We start from the raw sequence: 15,877 nt of genomic DNA, 5'->3' as shown, positions 1-15,877 counted from the left end.
GGGTCCTCCAACTCCCTTTCTTATAGTCCCTTTGCAGACACCAAATGCCATTTAGGGTTTGAGGCCCTCATTATGACTGACTTCAGAAGCTGCTGCAGCCAGCAGAACGTCAGTACTGGCGGTCTGCTGACCGCCATATTTGGAGTCATTGGATGACTTACGCCCATTTATGGGCAGAAGTCCAACTCCAAAGAGGCGGGTGCATTGCCAGCACCGCCACGGCAGCAAGACTCCAGGACCAATTCCCTCCTGGACAACCAGCTCGTCGGAAAAGGTAAGGTGATCATCCAAAGGGGGGCTGGAGGGGAGTGTTGGGTGCATGTGTGTGGTGTGTGCGTGTATGTGTGCAAATGGGGGTATATCACTGCGTGTATGTGTGCGAATGGGGGTATGTGAGTGCGTGTTCGTGAGCGCGTGAGTGGGGGTGTCTGTGTGCAAGTGTGCAGATGAAAGTGTGTATATGTAAATGCATGTGTGTGAATGGATGTGTATGGTTGAGGGGTGTTTGTGGGTGGGTGTATGGGGTGCAGGAGGGGGGGTGTCTGTGTGTGTATGTCTGCGTGTGTGAGTGCGAGTACACGGAGGGGGTGTAATAAGAATGCGAGTATGTGGAGGGGGTTGTGTATGCAACTGAATGTGAATGTTTGTGTGTGTGTGTGCGTGTAAATGGGGGTTTTCATGTGCATATTTGCATGGGTGTGCCTGAATGTGTGTCAGTGAGTGAAAGCGTGTTTCAGTATGCATGTTTGAGTGTGTGTCTCCGAGTGAATGGGGGAGTATGTAGCGAGTGCGTGGATGAGGGGGTGCATGTTTGTAAAGTTGTGGATGTGTGTGGGTGCATGTGTGTGGACATGTGAGGGTGCGTGTGCTGATGACAGGAATGAAGATTCCTGTTGCAGGAGCGTTTTGGCCAGGGTTTTTGTGGTGGGGTGACTGCCACGGAAAGCCTGGTGGTCTGCAGCCTCGTAATCCAGCTGGCAGCCTGAGGCCTGCCACTGGCTTGGAGGTTCTCACCCGGGCTGCGTCGGTACGACTGCACCGGAGGGCCAGGTGGCATTGTGGAGGTTTGGCTTCGGCCAAACCTCACAACTTGTAATGTAGCGGTCTTTACCATCGGGTCCGCAGCGGTAAGACCGCATAGCGAGGCTGACGGTCTGATGACCCCCAGCCTCGTAATGAGGGCCAGAGTCTTTGAGGATTATGTTGAGGGTCTGCTTCACTTTTAAGTGCTCACTCTTCTGCCCTTTCTCCTGAAAGCAGTCTGTCACAGATGTAGTGACTTCAAATCTGACAGTCCCACAACATAGGGCTTGGGAATGACTAGAAGTTCTCATCTGGATGTCATCCATAGTGATATGTGCATCAAAAGGTCATCCTAGAGCCCCAGCCCTACTCTTTATGATTCTCTTACCAGCCCCATCTCCTTCCTGAGATGTGCAGAGGCCCTTTCCATTGACTTCTCTCTGAATCAAAGAGCGCTCTTTGAAGTACACTGTGACCTGACTCTATCTTTCTCCAGTGTGTTCCACTCAGCTCACAGGAATTTATCAATTCACAAATATGTCTGGGGAATTCCTCTACCTTCTCATGCCCTTCCATACAGCCCTGGGTCTACCAAAATGGAACCCAGAGTTTTCCATGTATTGTAACATTCACAAGCATGCATACAGCCAGCACATGCATACAGCAACAAATGTGCTGCACAGAGTTACATGCTAACATGATGTAGGCCAACGGTGACTTAATCACATAGAAGCAGAAAATTACATGAGTGAGCCGGAATGCTTCACTTCAGCGACACAGGTAAGAAGGCATGTTCGCTTCTACTGATCACCACACAGAATGCTGCCTCCACTATGCCTGTGCTACTTAATTCCTGGCAAAGAAGTAGCCTTTCACCATTTCCCGACCAACAAATACTGCAATCCATGAGACACATGACAACAAAAATCTACACCAGGGATCCAGGCATTGTTGCAGCTCGGGTATTCATGGTAGGGGTACACGTCTGTCACCATGCAAGGGACTTTTTCATCCCAACAGGCTCCTCTTCTTTCTCCCCACTTAGCACCAGGGAAATGGCTATTTAGAAAAGTATTCCCTTCCAATATCACTTCAGTTGCTGGGATCACTTCCAGGAGCACAGTTTTATAAGAGGAAGATGTGTGTCTTCCTTCTTGCCCAATTACCAGCACAAAAGATGCTGAGCATAGAGAATTGCACCTTTGCAACATTATGGATGCGGAAGTAGCTGTACCAAGGAAGATACCTGAATAACAGTAGCGATATCCTTCTGCATACTAGAAATCTTCTATTTTTGATTCTTTCTCTATGGTCTGTGGGGGTATTTCTAGGAAAATCTATAGTTTGTTTTTTGGGGACACCATTTCTAATCTGCAATCCAGTATTTAAAGTTTGGGGAAGGCAGTGCTCTCTCAAAAGTATCTTAAGTGAAGGAGATTTGTCTAGCGTTTGTGAACAAGACTAAACATGCCCACATTGTGTTGCAATTCCTTGATTGCTCTGACTGTGTAAACTGTCCTTATCTCAAGAGACAATGGGCCTCATACTCCTCACTTAGGTACCCAAGGTGAGATCCTCTCTGTGAGGTGTAGGTGCCCTGCAGTAACCAGTATTGATCTAATCTGCTTAACTTCCGGCATCTTCACAGATTGCAAATGCAATAAGGAGAAGTTCGTAAATGAAATGGCAGCTGCACTCCAGAATGTGCACTCAAATGTAGATGCATATAGCAAAGAGAACTTAATATTGCTTTCTCAGGCATCCCATCAACAGAGCAGGGTAGTCCACCAGCTATTGCCCCCACAGCTACCAGGATCCAGTACTATGAACTCATTAGGGGTGGTATTCCTTGCCCCTGGTTTATTCCCAACTCTAGACTGCCAGGAATCAGTGCTAAAACACATTCCTCTCCCAGGCCTGAGAAATATGGGGCAGAAGAAGCCAAAATACTTTCAAGGTTTCCTGATGCAGTGTATTTTGCACTTTATGAACAGTTGTTTGTGCGCTATGCCTCTGGTACCCCTTAGGAGCTTTCTTCATGATGATTCTAAAAGGAAACTCACTAAAATGGGCCACCAACATGACTATGAAAGAAGACCATCTTTTGGACACTTAGGTCCAATTCCTAGAGCTAGTTTAAATTATGTTCAAACATCAGTTCTACTGCCGATCTCTACATCATGAACTACTGGACATCAGCAAGGGTCTAGAGAATTGACAGGATATTTACCTCATTTTAATAACCAAGTGATAGTAACACCGTCAAATAGTTTTTTGATGGAGGCTTTAAGATATTATTTCCTAGATACCCAAGATCCCAGACCTAATAGCCGGCCTGGTATTGTCAGACCACCATGTTGAACAACACCAAAGGGAACAAAAGAGAAATGATATACAACAAAATTGTGATGCCATCTCTGTCATTTCATTCAGAGAGAGTTTCTTAGTGACACACTGTGAGGAGTACATTTAAGTGGAAATGTTAGGGACCCCATCACCGGGGGAGAAAGTGAGATGCATAGGCAACAAGATCTGTGTTTTTTGTGGTGAGCGGGATCAGTCAGTCAAGGACTGTCCAAGAAAATACCCTCTAGAAAGACAAGGATAACTCCCTCCCATCAGTAGATTAACACTAGCATTAAGATTTTCTTTTTCTGGCTTCATCCCAGAGGCTACCTATTGATCCGATTCATATGTACCTAACGGAAGTGCTTCAATGGGACATAAGGACTCTCCTCATTGTTAAGGCCATCCACGAATGAGTGAATGCTCGAAATTCTGGTACACATATATTGAAAAACAAGGATTAGAGATGTTTGTCAGGGAAACTCCAGGGCCATTTTTAACATCAATTCAGGACAGCAACCTTCTGGGTTTCTGCAGACAGCTGATTTTGTTATTGACTCTGATGTTGATCATGGCTCTAGAAAATAGTACAGTTGAGGGATGATAAAGGGAAGGGTCATTCTGGGATGTCTCATAGAAAATAATGTTCCATGAGTACAACTGTTGATCTACAGACCCTATTTTCGGTCCCTGATGATTCCTAGGGTTCTGTTGGGCTTTACATACATAGGCCCTTATTTACGGGGTTTTGGAGTAGGGCAGTGCTGCAAATCATCTTGCAGGGCTGCCCAAAGTGAAAGTGCAGGAATGCACCGTCTTTATGTAATATGGTGCATTCCTGTCCATCCTCCCTGCTCTGGTGCCATTTTGGCAGGCTAGTGCTAACATAGGCACCCTTGCACAATGGTGAACCATTCAGCACAAAAAGGAGTTTTCATCTTTCCAGAATACTTTGCAGAATGCAGCACACATGGAAAGAGGCGATTCCCCAGGTTTATGTGATTAAGTGAATCTAGGGCAGCGTCAAAGTCTATGGGTGTTGCGGGAAAACCCACTACAATACCTATGGAATGCCTCCCTGGTGCAGAGTAAGACAAAGCAGCTACTTGCACTGCTTTATCTTCCTCCATATCAATGAGGCCATTCAAAGCCATGCAAAGTGGCTTTGCGTGGCCTCATAGATATGGTTGAGAGGTTTGCACCATCACAGCATCACAAAATGTGACGTTCCGGTGGCGCAAGCCTCATATATAAGCCCCATAATGCGCAAGTGAGATAAGATGGATAGAGGGCAAAAGAAGGGAAGACTAAATCAAATGCAAGCTGTATGAAGCAGTATGACGGTTTTTGTTTTGTAGCCACTGAGCTTATAACTACCCTCACATTTAGCCTTCAAGACTATTAAGGCACCATGGTACTGAAGGCATCTAAAGGGCTACTGACAGGGCCTAATTTGCAAAAGAATGAGTGCTGGGGCCCAAAGTTTTGCTCAGAAGCCTGCGGCCCATGGTACCGACTATCGAAGGTACTAGATACCAAGGCTGCATACTCTTCATTCCACCATCTGACTCTTGTCTTTCACTACCATACAGTCCCTGCCCCTTTACCTCACTCTTGCACATTCTTTTGCATCCCTTCTTTCTGGTTTAGTCACTGTTTTTCTGCCTTTCTTTACTTCTTTTCTGCCTTCATGCTTTTTCTCTCTCTTGCTCTGGGTCAAAATCTGATAAGTAAAAATAAGGGCTATTCCCCAAAATGTAGTGCCTTTGGGCCCCACCCGCAACCACCTGCTCAAAGTAAGCGCTGACTACTTAGTATGAGGTAGATTTGTGTGTTTTGGCATGGGGTGAAAGGAGGCATTTGGGATTTAAGGAGCATACAATGTACAGTAAGAAATGCTGCAAGATTAGTCGCACAGGGTGGACATTGCTCTGTCGTGTTATCTGTTTATAATAAGTAGATCTTCCTTCATGAACCCTACAATGCTTTTGGAAAAGTGATTGCCTGAACACTGACTGGCAAGGGTGGTGGTTTTGTTTGTATTCATGTGTTTTTTTTTATGTTAGGGTTTTCTCCATTGCTTTTGCCCTTGAAAGACCTGTAGTGGGGGCAGCGATAGGACAGATGTAAATGAGGATTTCACGTCCAGCGAGGGCTCTCGGGAAATGGGATGGCATAACATGCACTATTAGAGGGTGTACTTGGTTATCTTTACAGAATAGCTGTTTGTTCACAAAGAACTAACCACTTCACCAGTGCCCAAAAACAAGTCCCTTCCTGCAATGCTAGTATTTACAAAGCATATGGTGCCAAATGCAAACATCAAACAAACATAAATTAAAGAGATTGAATGGTGTGTGTAATGCCTTGCCTTTTTAAAGTCCAGCATACACAATTTAGCCTTCTCCCCAAATTGCCACTTGCACTGTGTGTTGGCATCATACAGCTCTCCTGGAAGATGTTCAGGAAACTTATATTCTTTTCCAGGCTGAGGGTCATCAACAAGGCACACTGCTTGAGCCGTGCTGGAAGAGAGACGAGACAAATAAAAGTATTGTAAGGCTTAATTTTTTCAATAATATATATATTTAAATATTGGATATAAAAAATACGTATACATAATTCCACACACTAACAATAGCACACAAACATACAGACAGATACAGGTACACGCTGAAAACCTTTTATTAAGGGGAGGTGTCATGGAGTGTGGGCCCTGTACGCTGGACGCAGTGCCAGTCAAAAAGCCAGAGCCTGCGCTCAGAACCCACTGATCACAAGCACAGAATGTGCCAGGCAGGCTCTGGGGGTAGGTCTGCTGGGTACCATGCCCTACATTTCTAACTTGGCTCCCATAGCTAAATGAAAGGTCCAGGGGACTCTAGCAGGAATAAAGAATCCAGGACGACCAGGGCCTACCAGGCATGCCCGAAGGCAGTACCCAGTCGACCCTGAGAAAAGGGGCAATGAAACCAGGGTCTGGAAAGTGCCAGACCATGTGCATATATATTGCTAGGCATTCCTCTGGGTTCAAAGGTCGAGCTCTGTGAAGTGACATTAATGGTGATGTTAAATGTGACATAACCAGTAGTATTAAAGAAAATGTTATTCGTAAAGTAACACGTGACACCATTCGTGAGGTTATTAAGCAGTGCAGTTATGAACCCTTACCACAGCAGGTGAATTCCAGTAGTTTTGGATTTGGTGTTGGAATCATAACAGCCCTTCAACTGCATTTTTTTATTGGAATTGTACGTTTTATAACAACCACTCTTTAGTGATGTGAGTAAACAACTGTAAAACTGGCTTTTCAGTCTGTTCTGTGATTTTTGTGTTTTGTTATGTGATTCTTGGGTTTTGATCCACGTTCCCACTAGAAGGAGGGAGTTGCATTTGGCCATTCCGCAACCAAGTCGCTCTGACCTAAGAGTTCGTCAAGCAGCATTATACACATGACCAGATGCAGCTGGATGTTTTGGATGGCCTCGGGCATATGTCTGTCCTGGAGAGACATAGTATACTGGGCACAGCCTTTGGAGAGCTGTGCTCTTCATCAAATGCTCCTATGGGAATTGGATAAAAACACGACTTCTCAGATCCATTTATAACTTTGTCACCCTAAACCAAGCTGCAAGGAGCATGACAAAAACTTCAGAAGCAGACAAATTACAACTTTGAAAATTGTATGGAAAATCATTAAAAATGCCTTTAGTTATCTAGTTATTAATGATCCAAAACACATCAAATCTATAGCTGTAGGGGGGCAAAGCTCACAGAACACCCACTGCGTACTTCTCAAGAGCCTACAAATGATGTGATGGCAAAGGTGACAAACTACATGATTCGTGCCCTGACTGCCAAATCACATATCACATCACGAATACCGTAGAGAATATCACTGAAGCTGCAGACAATTTCCTATTCTCAAATCTGACTGCTAAAAGTAGAAACCGGCCTTGGCTTTATATGCCTCTTTTGTGAGGTCCTCTGACTGTGCGAAGTGGCACTGAGCGTTTCACCTTGACGGAATATACATTAGAGTTTATATTGCTAGAGAAAGCAGATGTAACAGTGTTTATTATTATCTCTATACACAGAGTCCCTCTGCCATTACTAAACGCCACGATGGTCTGCTGTACTGCTGTCAACAGCAACATGTGCAGTACCCCGAGCCATTACAAGAAGTCCCCTGGAGCCAACAGAAATATTGCAGCAGTTTTTAGATGCCCGTATGCCTTTTCACATTGCAACCTGTGGCCGAAGATCCTGAAACTCTGGCATGGAGCTGGGACATGGCTAGACTGAAGGATCCATGCCGCCAAACTGAAACCAGCAATATCTGGGTGAAGTGCAAATCTGCTACGAACGCCATTATGAAGGGATTTTGCTGAATTTATTCTGCTTTGTCCTTCCATTCGACAATGTAAAGTCTTCCTTGTCCCACCCATTATGTCATTCTTCCTGTACTAAAATCAGCGCTACATTGACGTGAACAACATTTGACACGTTTAATAATGATTACGAATTTAGTAGTTTTCTCCTGGAGTCTATGTCTAGGGAGATTCGGTGAATGTTCTAGGGCAATTTTTTCTTACATTACATTTATTGGTTTTAGTTATAAAATTAAGCCTACACGTTAATTGTATACAAATCATTAATCAAGATAAATATATATTGTATATAATACATTATATTTTAGTGCTCACATTTTACAAGGTTCTACGGCCACATTCATTACAAAATAATTCCCATGTAAAGAATTTTTACAACCATTTTAAAAAGCTAGAATAACCATTCAGACTTTAACGGTGGACCTTTCAATAAATAGTGTCAAGCCAAGGGTAATTCGGTTTCAGCATATGAAAAATTGACCCAGTTATGAACAGACACCCCAACAATCTATGCAATAAGAAGGAAATAAATGTTGAAGTTTGAGGCCTCGCAAAGCCAGTCATGCATCCCTCTGAGATTGGTGAATTGAGCACCATTAAAATGGGTACAAATAACAACTGGTATTTAAAGAACATGTGAATGGCTGAGGTTTGCTAGGGTGTACTGCATGTAATACACATGTTTTCTACATATGGCATATATACATTGTTATTAAATCAGTAGAGGTGGTCATCATTTACTGCAAGTATGCAAGCAGAAAAATCTGAACTAAACCCTACCCTTCAACATGTAATTCAACGCCCTTGCTTTGCACAATTCAAAATGTATCTCTTCCCACTGTACTGTGCAGAACCTCTGCAAAAGATAAGATAAAGGATGTGTTGTAACTGGCCATCAGCAGGGTCATCACCAAACATCTTGCCTTGCTCCTTCTCTTGTTTTTGTTGGCTTTGGGACTCGGGCACTTTACCAATGCTAACCAGTGCTAAAGTGCATGTGCTCTCTGCTTAAAACATGGTAACATTGGGTTATCCACAATTAGCATATTTCATTAACTTTAATTACAGGTCCTTGGCACACTACATGTGCCCAGGGCCTGTAAATTAAATGCTACTAGTGGGCATGCAGCACTAATTGTGCCACCCACTCCAGTAGGCCTTTAAACGTGTCTCAGGCCTGCCATTGCAGAGCCTGTGTGTGCAGTTTTTAAACTGCCATACCAACCTGGCAAGTTAACGCTCTTGCCTCAAACCTTCCTTTTTAATACATATAGGTTAACCCTAAGGTAGGCCCTAGACAGCTCAAGGGCAGGGTGCAGTGTATTAAAAAAGCAGAACATATACTTTTACATTCTACATGTCCTAGTAGTGAACTCTTAAATTCATTTTTCTCTATTGCATGGCCTATCTCTCCCATAGGAAAACATTGGGATCCCGTTATTAAATTTTATAAGTGTAATTGAATCATCACCATCAGTGTAATTTCCAATTGGGAAGAGATAGGGCCCCAGGTTTGAAGTTTCTGGAATAACAATTAAAACAACAACTTATGGTGAAGTCAGATTTTAATTTATAGCCCTGAAAATGTAACTTTTATAAAGTTGGCATTTTCTTACTTTTACCATCTGATGCCCTCTGCCTGTCTGAATACACATATGAGTCGGTGACAGCAGGGCTGTTGTGCATTCTATCCAGACAGCTGCCCACAAAGGAGCTTAAGTGTGACTAATGGGCTATCCACAGCCGGTTGGGCCATCCTGGGCAGGATGGGAGGAAGGAGCTAACACTTACACCTGAATGGGCTGTTGTGATCCCACACAAAGGGCTGCATAACTCACTGTAGCGAGCCTGGAGCCAGGGCTGGAAAGAAAGGGACTCTGTGCATTTCAAAGGCCTCTCTTTGAAGTCTCTCCTACTTCAAAGGCACCACTGGGTATAAGATATGGACCCCAGACACCCCCAACTCAGTACACCTCTGGACCTGTGGATACTCTGCCAGGAAGAGGGATTGCTGCACTGCTGAAAAGCTGCCTGCTGTCCTCCTTGCCTGGTAGTGAGAAGGACTGGACCTGAAACTCTCCAGCCCAGAACCAAAGTGACTCCAAGGGCTTGCTTCCTGTTCTTCTGAAGTCCCGGGGACATCACAGACTTCTCTTCATCCTGCAACAGCACCTTGATTTTGCTTGCTGCAAGTCTTGCCCTGTCAAGTGGTGCCAATCCAGTCCTGGGCCCCTAAAAGTGGGTATAGAGTGCTGCAACTGCCATAACTTGTGCATCAATGCCACCTAAGTATTGCCGCTACTACGAGGATCAAGAACACTGAATCGATACTGCCACGTAGCAGCTGCTGCAAGGATCAGGAGCACCATCTTGTTGACTGCATGATGCAACACCGGCATTCAAGCTGCATCATCGACTTTGTGCGGCTCAGAGCCGACACACCGCCTACATCTGTGGGATTGACATCAGTGCATCATCTCTTCTTCTCCTCACATCTTGTCCTTTACATTGATGCAACTCCGAACTAAGGTACTGTTTTCCGCGGGACAAGACTGTTCCCTGCATCCAACCAAAATGCCATCACAGTTGGCCTGACTTTTCAGATCTGACCCGGTCTAGCATGATCAGACAGCCCCGTTTGTCACTTTATGCTTCTACAACTGAGTTTATTATTTAAAATTTCATATCAGGACTTCTTCTTAGTGGATTCTTGTCATTTTGGTCTTGTTTTGTTCATTAAATTAAGATCTATTTCACCAACCGGATGTGGTAACTTATTGTGTGGTGTTTTCACTGTTTTACTGTTTGAAGAGTTGCATAAATATTTTACACATTGCCCCTTAACCTAAGCCTGACTGCTCCATGGCAAGCTACAAGAGGGTGTGCACAGGTTAATTTATGGCTAGGAATGTGGTCCCCGCTTGGACTCGGAGCATACCTCTGCCAATCAGAAACCCCATTTCTTGGAGGATGCAATGCAATTCAATCTCTGATTGAGGGTTATTTATGGATTTAATTAGAACAGATTTACCAAATGATAAATAAATCATTGTTAAAACTGTTCTAAATCATTCTACTCACAACTTCAATAGACTCAAGTAATACTGGAAGGCTGATATTTACTAAATCTTTGTGCTGGTGTAAAGTCATACAAAGTGATGGAAAGCAACACAAAGTCTTGCAAGAACAAAAGGTATGTTGCCTTGGAAAGGTCTCAATTTCTCAGTGCAAATAGCACTTTGCACTGCTTTGCCCCAGTTTGCGTTAAGTATACATTAAGTAGATCTATGCAAGCTCCCATAGCTTTAACATAAAACCTAATTGTTAAATCTATCAGCCTTAGGTGGTCTTCACTAAAACATTTTGCCTACTTGCCTCATGTTTTTGCTGATTCTTTTTGTTGACCTTAGGAATCTGAGCGCTTTACAACTGCTGACCAGTGTTAAAGTGCATGTGCTTCTCCCCTAAACATAGTAACATTGCTGTATACTCAATTGCCATATTTAATTTACTTGTAAGTCTGTTGTAAAGTGGTATAACTTATATACCAAGCAGTGGCAGCTCCTCTGTTTGCGCGGAGGAGCGTTGTCCCCTGCCAGCAGCGGAAGCTATAAAACCTTTACCAGAAAATGATCATTGACTTGATTTATGATATTTTTCCGGTAAAGGGGGTGGGGCCACAGGGGTGAAGAGCAGCGAGGGGGAGTGCTCAGCATTCCCTCTCACTGCGCATGTACGGTTGGCCGGCCGCCTTGGGCCGGCCAGAGACAAATGCGATGTAGGCTCTCCCAAGCCCGGCAACAGGGTTGCCGGGCTTGGGAGAGCCTGCACAGGATCCCAGTCTGCTTGGGAGTGCCCTGGCTGGGCGCTCCCAGCCAATCCTGACACCGCTCTGAGCAGCATCAGGATTGGTCGCATGGCAGGCTGGGAGCCTGTGCCTGCAGCAGCGACGAGGGACAGGGGAGCGTCGAGGAAAGGTAAGTGTTTTATTTTTGTATTAAATTAAATAAATGTTTATGTTTATTCCCTTCCCTCCCGTCCCCCCATGCACTGCCCCGCCCCTTCAGCACCCCTCGAGCCGCTACTGATACCAAGGGCCTGTAAATTAAATGCTGCTAGTGGGCCTGCAACATTGATTGTGCCACCCACTTAAAGTAGCCCTTTAGACATGTCACAGGCATGCCACTCCAGAGCCTGTGTGTGCAGTTTGACTGACACTTCGACTTGGCATTCATAACCAATTGCTAAGCCTTAAACTCCTCTTTTATTACATATATGTCACTCCTAAGGTAGGGTTTAGGTAACCCATAGAGCACAGTACTATGTAACTAGCATATGGCTAGGACCCAACTGGGGTGGCTTGGTGAGCAAAAAAATGATGGATTAAACCCAGATCTGTGACTGGGGTGAATGTTTGATTTGTTCAGCCTTCCGTCCAACATCTGTTCTTTTTGCTTTTGTTGCCCTAAGTGGGAAGGGCATGCCTAGGCATGGGTCTGGTGCTAATTGTGCCACTGGATTCAAGCTAGCCTGGCTGATGAGGGGTGATACCCCTAAACTGTTCTCAGGATGCTTGGTTCATGTCCAGAGTGGACTTGATCTGGCAGTTCGGGCTGGACAGTTCCCATGGGGAGCAGGGTCAAGACTGATTTGCAAATGGTTAGGTCAAAACTGGGGTGCTATGGTAAGAAAAAAAATGGATTAAACCCAGATCTGTGACTTGAGGTGAATGTTTGATTTGTTCTGCATTCCATCCATCATCTGTTCTTTTTGCTTTTGTCATCCTAAGTGGGAAGGGTATGACCAGACGTGGGTCCTGTGCTTACTATGCCACTCGATTCGTGCTAGCATGGCTGATAAGGGGTGATACCATGAAATGTGTCCCAGAATGCTTGTTTCACAACCAGGAAGGACTTGGACTGGCATTTCAGGCTGGACTGTTCCCATGGGGAGCAGGATCAAGACTGATTTGCACATGGCTAGGTCCAAACTAGGGTGCCGTGGTGAAGAAAAATCATGATGGATTAAACCTAGATCTGCGACTGGGGGTGAATGCTTGATTTGTTCAGCATTCCATCCATCGTCTGTTCTTTTTAGTTTTAGAAGGTAAGCATTTCTCTGTTTTTACAGCTCTGTGTGCCTGCAGCCTGTCTCCAAAATAAATCTGGTTTGGGTGACAGCTACACTTTGTGCATTCCCTCTAGACAACCACAATCATGGGACGATTAGGTGTGACTGAGCACTCATCTTCATTCTGATGGCTTTTCCTGGGCAGGAAGGGTGGGAGCAGCTGGCACTTACACCTGAATAAGCAGTACCTGTTCCCACACAAAGAGCTGATTACCCTCTAGTGACAGTCTGGAGCCAGGACCAGGAAGAGAGAATACTTTTTGCTTACTGCTTTTATGCTGTGCTACCCTGCTGCCTCCTGCTCCCTGATCCTGCTGAGAGATAGCTGGACTCTGTCTTGCAAATCATAGTGATATCCAAGTGTTTGTTGGCTTGCCTTCTGTTGCTAGAGACTCAGGCATATCAATGTCTCTAACCCTGCTCTTGTGCCTGGTTCACTGGAAGTGGACCCAGATAGTTGCTCCAGTGAAATCAATACATCTGCCTGCTGGCAACCAACACACAAACCCTGTTGCAGGAGTAAAATTGGCTCATTACACTTGTGGCCCAAGCAGCATCTCAGGGACCGCCACATAGACTAATGCAGCCCCTGCCTAATGGAAGCAACACATCAGCATTGACGCAGCAATGAAACTGCCACATCACCACCATCTCTGAAGGATGACTGACACATCCCTTCGATAGTGTGGAGAAACCCAGAGCATCAGCTTTGGAATCAACTCATCACAGCTTTGGCACTCATCTTCGGAAACCAATGCATCGCCATCAACACGTGAGAAAAAAATCAACGCATATCCCTCGACTGCAAGAGTGACATTGACACATCTACAGACAAATCAACCATGCATCTCATGTTTGCAACCAAAAACAAGGTACTCTGTTCCCCAGGCCTGCGTGACTCCTGTACCTGGCCCGCACTCCATTGCGGTCAACTTGAACTGTTGACTTTGCCCTGGTGCAGTGCTACTTCAAGCAACTCCTCATTGGATTTTTGTCATTTTGGTCTTGATTTATTTATAAAATTATTGTCTATTTTTTTAAACCGGCGTGAAATCTTTTAGTGGTGTTTTAATTGTGTTAATGTGTGTGCGTTGCATAAATGCTTTACACATTGCTTCTTTAGATAAGCCTGACTGCTCTGTGTCAAGCTACCACAGAGTTGGCACAGGTTACTTTTTAGTGTGTATCTGACTAAACCTGAGTGGTGGTCCCTATTTGGACTGGGTGTATACTCATGCCAACTAGAAGCCCCATTTTTAACACTGATCTATAAAGATAGCCAGACTGGGCTTAGCATCAAAATCTAACACCTCCTTGATGCAGACACTAACACAGAAATGCTTTCATTTCTCGACACGTGCCACACTTTGTATGGAAGCTGCATTGCACAGCTCACATACAATGTGTGGGGTGTTTCAGACTTTGTCTAGGTATAGGATTCTGTACTGGAACGGTATGCTATGGTAACTAGCACTCACATACCTCTGAACAATAATGTAAAGTTTGTATATTGTGCTAGGCAGCCGTTATAATGCACCAGCACAGTGGATGACAGCAGCAGCAGACCAGTCGGTGCAGAGGACTTGGGTAGAGGGGTAGGAAATACTCATTTCCTTTCTTTCTCCTTCATAAGTGGTATTAACTCCCTGTTGACTAATGGTTGTAGGCCAGCATATTAGCACTACCACGCCATCTCAATAAAAACACAATTCAGTCATAACTCTGTGGTGTTTTCTCCCCCTTGTGGTGTGCAGTATAGCAGCACTGATTGCTGCGCTGCATTAAGTTAAAAATAATAAAGCTACCTCAAATGTTGTATTTGCTATTGGAAAAGTTACTTCAACATCAACAAAGTGGTGCATCATGACATAGGAGGCGCTAAACAGTCATGTCTTTTGCATTAAACTATCTGTCCCACGTGCATATGTGCGCACACAAAATGAAAACAAAGCTTGCAGTACTGAGGGAACAATAAATTAATTTCTATCATGCTGCACAAGACGAGGAACTCGCCAGGCACCAGCTTCTTAGAACCCTGCACCTGATGGGCTCTGGCCGTAGACTCATTACATAGCTTACCAGAGCTCTCCTAGACCATACTCAATGGTCACTTCAACCCTTGTGAGAGGAGAGGGAACTAGAATTTGGCATACCACCTCACGATAAAGAACGAGAGAAGGCCCTGGTCTATCCGCATCAGGTATCCCATAATTCACAGCTTAAATTGATTCAATTTGATGTTTTGCACGGGTCCTATTTATCTCCCTAGCACATTGCTTGTATCTCTCCGGGGGCACAGGATAATTGTGAGAGATTCAGCACTTCAGGCGCTGACTTGAGGCAACTCTCATGGGATTGCCCTCAGCAGCATTCATACTGGAACACCATACTGTCTCAACTGGAGCGTGTTACAGTAATTCCTAATATCTCCTCTTGGAAGGTGTGGCCATTGGGAATTCATCCCAGGTTGCATAGGCGTAGAGTAGCAGCTTGCTTCCCAGACCTTGCTCTCATCCTAGCTAAGAAAGCCATTACACCACGTTGAAAGTCGCCTCATCCCTTATCCCGAGCATTGGCGATGTAGATTTCCTCATTGGGCCATGGCTGAGGTGACATCACATCACCCTGGGGACGCTAGAGGGGTCTGTTGTCGCCATTGGTCCAGACACAGGAAGAGCTTCTACCTCGACTGAATGGCTCACCGTTAAGCTCTTCTCGGACAATGCATCTATGACCCTTTAATTTTCTACAATATACATGGGGCGACCACCCCGCCTATGCTTACTCTTAATGCCCTTGAATGACTTGCATGCCCCCATTCGTCGGCTTTAGGAAGCCTTTTTGCTCTATTCCACTGCCCCCTTCTTTCCCTTCTTTCCTCCTCCCCTAGCACTCCTTCTCCCTGCCCGCGATCCCCCCTTCCCCCTAGAGTCCCTGTCTTGACTTGTGCCTGTTTTATGGTACATTATGCATATAAGCATGACCTA

General features: G+C 44.9%; 1 protein-coding gene across 1 annotated transcript in view; it reads right to left on the bottom strand.

Annotated features, from left to right (window-relative positions):
• ADAMTS16 (ADAM metallopeptidase with thrombospondin type 1 motif 16) overlaps positions 1–15,877 on the bottom strand; it is a 757,015-nt gene that overhangs the window by 469,386 nt on the left and 271,752 nt on the right. Inside the window, exon 10 of the mRNA XM_069219698.1 lies at positions 5,741–5,894. Within this exon, the coding sequence (XP_069075799.1) occupies positions 5,741–5,894 (154 nt within the window). The remainder of the gene's footprint in view (positions 1–5,740; positions 5,895–15,877) is intronic.

The sequence above is a fragment of the Pleurodeles waltl genome, chromosome 2_2, assembly GCF_031143425.1.
Source record: "Pleurodeles waltl isolate 20211129_DDA chromosome 2_2, aPleWal1.hap1.20221129, whole genome shotgun sequence".
NCBI lineage: Eukaryota > Metazoa > Chordata > Amphibia > Caudata > Salamandridae > Pleurodeles > Pleurodeles waltl.
This window is presented reverse-complemented; position numbering and strand designations above follow the sequence as displayed.